This window comes from Trypanosoma grayi (genome assembly GCF_000691245.1).
Source record: "Trypanosoma grayi strain ANR4 Tgr_226_V1, whole genome shotgun sequence".
NCBI classification, from domain to species: domain Eukaryota; phylum Euglenozoa; class Kinetoplastea; order Trypanosomatida; family Trypanosomatidae; genus Trypanosoma; species Trypanosoma grayi.
In genome coordinates this window covers 14116-22423 of record NW_008825845.1, presented here as the reverse complement: position 1 = coordinate 22423, position 8308 = coordinate 14116, and the positions used below count along the sequence as shown (strand labels likewise).

General features: G+C 57.3%; 4 protein-coding genes across 4 annotated transcripts in view; all 4 read left to right on the top strand.

The window, feature by feature from the left end:
• Positions 1-54: 54 nt before the first annotated feature.
• Positions 55-969, top strand: DQ04_02261080 (ADP-ribosylation factor GTPase activating protein; the record flags this gene model as incomplete). The annotated part of the gene is made up of 1 exon (XM_009311693.1): positions 55-969. One exon carries the CDS (start codon positions 55-57, stop codon positions 967-969), a length of 915 nt encoding a protein of 304 aa, XP_009309968.1.
• Positions 970-1369: 400 nt separating this feature from the next.
• On the top strand, positions 1370-5356 carry DQ04_02261070 (putative protein kinase; the record flags this gene model as incomplete). The annotated part of the gene is made up of 1 exon (XM_009311692.1): positions 1370-5356. One exon carries the CDS (start codon positions 1370-1372, stop codon positions 5354-5356), a length of 3987 nt encoding a protein of 1328 aa, XP_009309967.1.
• A 176-nt stretch (positions 5357-5532) lies between these two features.
• Positions 5533-7140, top strand: DQ04_02261060 (hypothetical protein; the record flags this gene model as incomplete). The annotated part of the gene is made up of 1 exon (XM_009311691.1): positions 5533-7140. One exon carries the CDS (start codon positions 5533-5535, stop codon positions 7138-7140), a length of 1608 nt encoding a protein of 535 aa, XP_009309966.1.
• Positions 7141-7329: 189 nt separating this feature from the next.
• Positions 7330-8308, top strand: part of DQ04_02261050 (methyltransferase) — a gene marked incomplete at both ends in the record, with an annotated part of 1269 nt that continues 290 nt past the window's right edge. Inside the window, one exon of the mRNA XM_009311690.1 lies at positions 7330-8308. This exon is cut by the window's right edge and continues 290 nt beyond it. Coding sequence (XP_009309965.1) covers positions 7330-8308 — 979 coding nt within the window.

Here is an 8308-nt window from a genome sequence, read left to right as displayed (position 1 = left end):
GCATTAAGAACACGCACACCATCTCATATACACATCAAGGCCCTACTCGCTACGATGAGCCGTGTTACAGCTGGACAGCAGCAGCGATTAGAGTACCTCCTCCGTAAACCGGAGAATCGCGAGTGCTTTGAGTGCTCAGCGAAGCAGCCGCGCTGGGCCAGCACCAACCTCGGTGTCTTTGTATGCCTCCGCTGCGCCGGTCTGCATCGTGCCATGGGGACGCACGTATCAAAGGTGCGCTCGACAACCATGGACACGTGGGAGGAGGACATGATACGCTGTTGTGAGTGCATTGGAAATGAGCATGGGCGTTCACTGTATGAGCACAGGATGTCACCCAATCTGCGGCCGAGTCCCACCACCGATAATGCCACAGTGGAGCGGTTCGTACGCGACAAGTACGAACGCCGGATGTACTATCACCCACAGCAGGAGGAGCTGATGAAGCAGTTTATGGCTGAGGTGGCGGAGAGCGCGTGGTCAGGTTTCGTAGAGCCCACGTCAACACTTCAGCCACCGCCACCAGCAACGACGGAGTCATCCTCGTCGTCCATGGCGGTGCCGATGTTGTGGGGTGGCGACTCAACAACGGCGGGCAATGCGCCTGCGGTCAGTGTCAAGGCCCGTGGTGGCATTGACATAGATGACCTGTTCTCTACAACGACGCCAGGCCCGCCACCACAACCATCAACAACAATAGCCACACAGCAGCATCAGCTCTACCCTCATTGTCATCCCCACCATCAGCATTACGCGCTGTGGGTGCACACAGCGGGGGCTGGTGCGATGGGAAGCAACCATCAATGTGCCTCGTCCGTAGCGTCACATCCGGGACACCAGGTGACAGCGGTGGATGCCAAAACAGAGGTCATGTCTCTGTTTGCCGCACCGCCGACTCAACAATCTCCCCATGTATACAGTGCTTGGCAACCCATACAGCCCTCGAATGGCTCTTACATATCGCCGTAGGCACAACGCAGAGATATATGGGGTCCTGGAGGTGAATTAAGAGGAAGAGAATGAAAAAGAATAAAGGGGAAAACAAGTCTTCCCTTTCAAGGGGGAGTGACAGTCTTGCTTCAGCACTGCCTTACCTTGATGACGTGTGCTTTCGGTGCATCTCGCTACCTAGGATATCCGAAGTGGCGGGGACACTTTTTTGTTGATCTGCGTGCTTCTCTTGTGTGTGAGAGTGTGTGGTGTCTCGTTTTGTTGCGCTGTGGCCTGCGCCCTCAGCACCTGTGAGATCTCGTAGCTGTGCTCTAATATGACATTGTGGATGACCAAAAGTGCAGCAAATCGAACACATCATCATCATCTTCATCATCTGTGCATCTTAAACACATCCAGAGCAACAATATATACATATATGGGGAACCAACTGGCAGCAGCGACTGCTGTGAACGTTGCAGACGTCTCGTCGCTGCTCGAACTGGTGGCGCCCCTCGGTGGCGAGCACCGGAACTACTTCCGTACTTTCCACTGCAGAAAGGCGGTGGACACCGTCAATGTGGGAGAGTCACTTCGTTCGCGCAGTTTCTTCTCTACCAACGAGAGCCGCACCAAGTCATCATCGGCACCTCAACGTTCGCAGCGTGCAGGAAGCATGGACGTCGTGGTCAGGGTGTTCGTGCGCACCCTTGGCAACAGCGCGCAGCAACAGCTGGTGGACTTCTGCTACGATCACCTGCTAAAGATTAATGCGCGTATGACTCGCATTGTTGTTTCCCCAGTAGTCGAAACGAATAACAGTGCCACTAGTGCTACTACAAATAATCTCAGTGCGAGTGCTGGGGCTGTCCCGCCACCGTGCAATGTGCTCTTCTACTCGAGTATGGAGGTGCAGAATGACCGCTTTTGTAAGCTTGAGCGACCCTACATAGCCTACTCTCTGGCGGAGCGACTCGCTACGCGTCCGTATTGGAATATGGGGGAGCGTCTTTTCGCTGGGTATCAAATCCTGCAGAGTCTGGTGCAACTGCACGACACATGGGGGACTGTTCACGGTGACCTAAAGATAGACAATGTGTTGGTGGACACATCAGGGTGGCTTTATGTGACAGATCTCTCTCCTTTTAAGCCTGCGCTGCTGCCAGCAAATGACCCTGCGGTGTTCGCCTATTACTATGACACAAATGAGACACGTATTTGCTTTCTGGCGCCGGAGAAGTTTGTGGATCAGTCACCTCCGTTCAGCACCTCAAATGTCAATGCGAGTGCCCACACACAGGCGATGGATATTTTTTCAGCAGGGTGTGTGTTGGCGCACATGTTCACAGAGGAGCCGCTCTTTTCTCTCTCCCACGTCCTCGTGCTGCGGTCCCAAGAGAGCCAGCGAGAACGCGAGGCGATGGTTGATGCGATGCTGACGGAGCATGCTGTCCCCCCAGGCATGCGTCGCCTGTTGCTTGACATGCTATGTACCAGCCCGGCAGACCGCCCCAATGCGCGGCAGCTGCTGGAGAGGTTCACACCATCAGTGTTTCCACCGTACTTCGGCTTCCTCTATCGCGACGTCCTCCCACCACTACTGGCGCGGCCACCTGATCTACAGGTGCAGCTTCTTTGGTCCCGTCTGGAGGACATCCTAGACGAGGCAGAGAGACGTTGTCAGCCTGCTGATTTCGCCACCTCACCACAACAACTAGCCGCATGTGGTGAGGCCAAACAGTTGAGTGTGTTGTTGTTGCTTCCCGTTATCGTTAACACTAGTAGGCACCTTGTCACAGCGGAGGCCTTCTGTCGATTCATCTCCATCCTCCAAAAAGTCTTACCCTACTGCCCGGTGGTAGTGCAGAGTGACACAATTCTTCCCTACATACTGCACTACGTGAAGATGGACAAACACCCGGTTGTAGCGCGTGTCCTTGCGTTGCGCACCTTGTCGATGATATGCCACTCCGTCAGCTTCTCCGCCAGTGAGGCCACCATGTTTGACGACCTTGTCCTGCCGTGCGTGGAGGAAATCGTGCAGAACGCAGACACCACAGATGTCGCCCTCCTGGCGGAGGTGGCCGACCAACTTCCAGGACTTCTGTTGCTGGCCCGCGCATTCCTGGAGCATCGCCAAGCACTTGCTTCCGCCAACGCGTGGAAGTTTACATTTGGGGAGCAGCTCAACGACCTTCTGGAGCGAGGATGGGACGCGTTGCGTTCACTGTACAGACACGAGCACACAGCTGTTGTTGTTTCAGCTCTTAAGCGAACACCCGATGTGGTGAAATTCCTCGGAGATGAGCGGGCGCAGGACGATCTCATTCCATTTCTTACAACAGCCATCGCCTCTGCCATTGACGTACAGCGGGAGCTGTACCCCCAAGCTATCATGTGTCACGTGAACCTTCAGGCCCCGAGGCTCAAGACGCTACGCTTTTTCGTGGATGAAGGCTTGCGACACACAGATGTGATGTGTCTAACACGAACGATTGACAGCATCACGGCCGTTGTTGAGAAAAAGTGTCTTGCTGTTTGGGACACCATGCCGCTCGTACACCAGGCACTGCCACACATCATTAATCCCAACAATTGGGTCAGCGCTGCGACATGCCGACTGGTGGAGACTGCAGCGCGCACCCACCGTGTGAGTGATCTGTGGATGTACCTCGAGTGTGCGCTCCGACCGCTGCTGTGCCATCAAGTGCCGCTGTCTCGCCTCGCCTCGTTCCCAACGGCGGTGAAGCTGGAGCTGTCACACCACCCCACTGCCACGGAGCTGCTGACGGCATCCATGCACCCTCCAGGCCTCAGTCTCCTTGGAGGTGACGCGGGTGTACGTGACCACGTGCAGCGCAGCAGTGTGAGCGGTGAGCCACAGTACACGGTGCCTTATAGCATTATGAAACGTACTCTGGAAGGTCTTGCCTCGCGTGCAGCTTTAGTGGATGTCTCGTACGACGCACTGATGCTGGAGCCTGTGGCGCCCGCGGTGGACAGGATGGGGGGGTCGAGTGACGGTCATGATTGTAGCGCCTCTTGGCAGCTCTTCTTCAAACCAACACCGCGCGAATGCAAACGGTTGCTTTTGCGGCAGAGCAGGCTAATCGCGGAAGGCGACCCAACCGATCGGGATGTGACTGCTACTTCGGATAAGTGTATCTGCACCGATAATTTATACACCACAGAGCGCCGCCACAGGCGTGGCGACATAAGGCCGCCTTCCCAAACCCCAGCAATGACGAGCGTCTTGTGGAATGAAAAGGAACTGAAGCCAATTGCCGCGCCATGGTTTACACAAGCCGCACACCTTGGTGGGATTTACTGCTCCACTGCGGCAAGAGGTGGAACGTTGGTGACGGCCGGTGGGCGCGGTGAGGCGACGCTGTGGTCGCTGGGTGCCGAGGGACTGGACTATTCGCACCGCATCCAGACCGGTGCCTCGCTGATGAGTACATTTCTGTTTACCAATTTTTTGCGAGATGGGTTAAGCTCGCTTCTCTGCATGGGTGGCACCGATGGGGAGTGGCGTGTGTACGATGTTGCCTGCAATACCATTGTGGGGCAGCGCGCGGTTGACGGCAGCGCGTTGACGGCTGCATGCTCGCTGAGCGACTCCATCACGCTCGTGTCAAGTGCGCTGGGTGGCGTCTCTGCCATTGACCACAGGGCGGGGAAGGACATGTGGCACGCCACAGTTCCGCCAACACTCGGCTCCCCAAGTGGTGTGTCACCGCTCTTCCACAAGTCACGAGCGTACGGCGCGTCGGTCGTTACGCTCGCTGGATGTGTGGCGTTGTTCGACTTGCGCTTTCAAATGATGGTACAAGAGTACCACCTCCACGAAGGAAATCAACAAACGGTGCGTGTCACAGATAATCCCAGCGCCATTCTGTGCGTCAGTCCGGACCTTGCAAGCCCTTCACTCAGCTTCAGCAGCCAGCCCGGGCTTCTGCTTGGGACGCAGGCGGGAGCCGTGCACAGGCTGGATCTCTCAAGCGGTGAGTCACACATTGCACTGCATCCAGCAACAGACGGCCAAGCAACGAGGGCGCTGCTGGTGCAGCCGAAGCACTCTGTAGTGCTGACGGCGGGGAATGACATGTGGATCAGGAAGTGGAGCATGGCGGCGCCTGCGCAGTCCAGGACGCTGGCGTGCCCGCCATACACGTCGCCACAGTACGTGGGGACCACATGTGGCTCCATCAGGGAGGTGGCGCTGCAGAATCAACGGATGGAGGAGCGGCCTTCGACTGGAAATGAGCCGCACACTCTGGAGTCACCTTCCTTGCGCAGCGGTGTTGTGCCGCGGCACCACGAAGACGCCATTCTCACTCTGTGTAGCGTTTCCAATGGCAGCGAGACCTTTTTAGCGTCTGGGTCGCGTGACGGGACCCTGACGGTGTGGTTCAATGCAGAGTAGGGGTCCAAAAGTTGATGTTTGGTCCATTCGGATGATCTTGTTGCTGACACTCGCGGCGCAAAGGGGTGAGAAAAAGAGAGGGAATTAGGGGGATGAAGAGAAATGAACATTGAGTTGTGAGCTCTCTTCTTGTGTATTTTTTTTTTCTTTGCTTGTATTGTAATTCCCTCTTGCCAATGGGGAGGACACCAAGTATGACGGCGACAAGGCCTGGAATATGCAGCAGTGATGGCGCTCTTGTACACGCGGCGGAGAAGCGCATTCCCGACGAGATCAGGGCCCACTTCACAGGCATGAGGGTGTTCCGTGAGTTGAGGGACGGCACCAGCAACAGCAATGATTATGCATGCATGTTAGCACTCAACAGGAAGCGGCGCCGAGATTTTGCGTGTGAAGGGAATGTCCACGTGGAGCGCTGCGTGACTCGTGTGCTGTCTTGCATGTCTGGTCAAGTGCTGAGGGGCTATTATGTGCTGTGGGCGGAGTCCACGATCTCTATAACGACATCCAACCTTTCCACACTGCACACACCGAGGCGGAGTCGAATGAACGGCACCGCTGCTGCTGTTACGGCAGTGGCGGCGGCCGACGCCGCAGAGGAGGAAGCTGAGACTAAGGAAGAAGAGGAGCACTGCGACGCGCGCCACCACGTCATCAGTTTCCTCAGTCTTCACATTGTGGACGGGACGGCGCACCAGCACCCAAGCCGGCATTCCTTTGCACTCCAGTCCGTCTGTCAACCGGGCCGCGTGTTGCAGCTGGAATGTTACCCGTACCACATGATTCACTTTGGGCTTCTGATGCACGCGTTGTGGCGAGGCCCCAATGAAGTGTTCGAGGCGGTGCGAGAGCAAAAACAACAAGTCACGGTCGCATGCCCTTCCCAAGTCGGCCCCGCTGACACGTGTGCGTTGCTGCGGTTTCCGCTGATTGCGTCAGCAACAGGCACCGCGGTGCTGATATTGGGCCTTGGGGGAAATGTGATTGGCAACTTCCTGGATGCTGTCCTTGCTGATGATGTGTCCATTGACGTTGTCGAGTTGGAGCCGGTGGTGTTGGAGACCTGCCGGCAGCACGGCCAAGTGCCACCGTGCGAGGTGGAGGTCGACAAGGCTGGCTCAGGGGCAGCAGCAGCAGCTGGAACAGCGGCAACACGTGTGTGGGGCGTCACGCATGGACATCCTCGGCACCCAAACTACCGCTTCGTTGTGGGGGGCGCGCGGGAAGTCCTGCGGGAGGAATGTAGCAAGAGCAGCAGAGGTGGTGCTCTGCGTGGCCGTCTCTACACCTTTGTGTTCCTTGACTGCTACGATCCAGCGAGGGAACACATGATGCACGACGGCGGCCTCATTGAGTTGTGTCGCTCACGTCTTCAACCCGGTGGTGCGTTGATTGTCAACGCGCACATTCTGCCAACCACAGAAAACCTTGAGGGCCAATTCCTCTCGCACGGCTTTGCCACGGTGCAGGTGCTGCATGTGGCGGGGTGTGACCAGAGTATTGTGGTCTGTCTCGCTGGCGATGATGCATCGTCGCAGGGCGCGGGCGCAGACAAAAAGTTGCAGCAGAATAAAGAGGAGGAAGCATCAGTAGCAAGGTTGAATCGTTTCTGTGTGCGGCATGCCCGCCACATGGCTCAGCACATACGAGACGCTGTAAGAGCGTTGCCCAACGCGATGCAACCACTCCGCGGTGGCTTTCACCTCGATGCGGCGTGGCTCAAATCGTCACGCAGCCTGAAGAGCGCGTCGTGCCCGACACGGTTGTGGGAACACTACGATTGAGAAGCAGTGAATAAGGCAGCGTGTGTGCCTATGCGTGTTTCTCTCTCTGTTTGTCTGGTTTCTCTCTCTGTATATATGTGCGTGTGTGTGTTTGGAATCCTCGTTACTGTTGCTGTTGCTTCATGGTGCTTCTTCCCCCTTTGTTGCACGGCGATTAGAGATACACGCAGGAGCAGAGAGAAAAGGGCGATGGACGTCTACCGGCAGGCCAGCGAGATTGTGCGTGCTGTGCGTGAGGGCAGCGGCACTGCGAAGGCGCTCTGCCTGCGCAAGGAAATGCAGAAGAAGAAGCAGACGTACGCGGTGGTGTGCGAGACGCTGCGGCACTACGAGTTGCTGCAGGACGTGCTTGACCAGGCGGAGTTCTTTCAATATTATCCGCGCGCCAACAGGGACTACGCCGTCTGCATGGCGTTCGATGCGGTGCTGGGGAAAGGTGTCCACACGAATCGTGACTCAACGGCGCAGGCGATTCAGAAGTCCGCGCCTTACCTGCGCGAGGCGTACTGGCACGTGAAGAAGCACCACATCATCCCGCCGCGTCTGGGCGACACCCTGCCAGAGGGGGGGGAAGAGGCGGACAGCAGTAGCGGTAAAAACAAGAATAATAATAACAGCACGGGCCACCATAACGGCAGCAGCAGCCGCACCACTGGTGATGGGGATAGTAATAATGCTGATGGGACACTGGAGCGACAGATGCCGCGTTACGCACGTGTGAACACGCTGAAGATTGACGTGGACAGTTTAGTCGAGCGTCTCCGTCGTGCCGCTCTGAAGCGTGCGCGTGACGACGCTGACGACGACAACAATGAGACCACCAGCAACCACCGCGGTAAGAGGAATGCCGGCAGGACGAAGGGCAACCGAGGGCTGCCCGATTTCACAGTGGACCCCGTCGTGCCGTCGCTGCTCGTGTTCCCGCCGGGCACCGACCTGCACGCCCACCCGGCGGTGCGCAGCGGCCAACTCGTCCTGCAGGACCGCGCGTCGTGCCTCCCCGCCTGCGTGCTGCTCGACGCGGTGGAGGTACGCAAGTCAACGCCGGCGTCACCGGGCAGTGCTGCCGCTGGGTCGCTGGAGTACATCGTCGACGCCTGTGCGGCGCCCGGCAACAAGACGACACAGCTAGCGGCGCTGGGCGCCCCAACGGTGAAGATTATGGCGG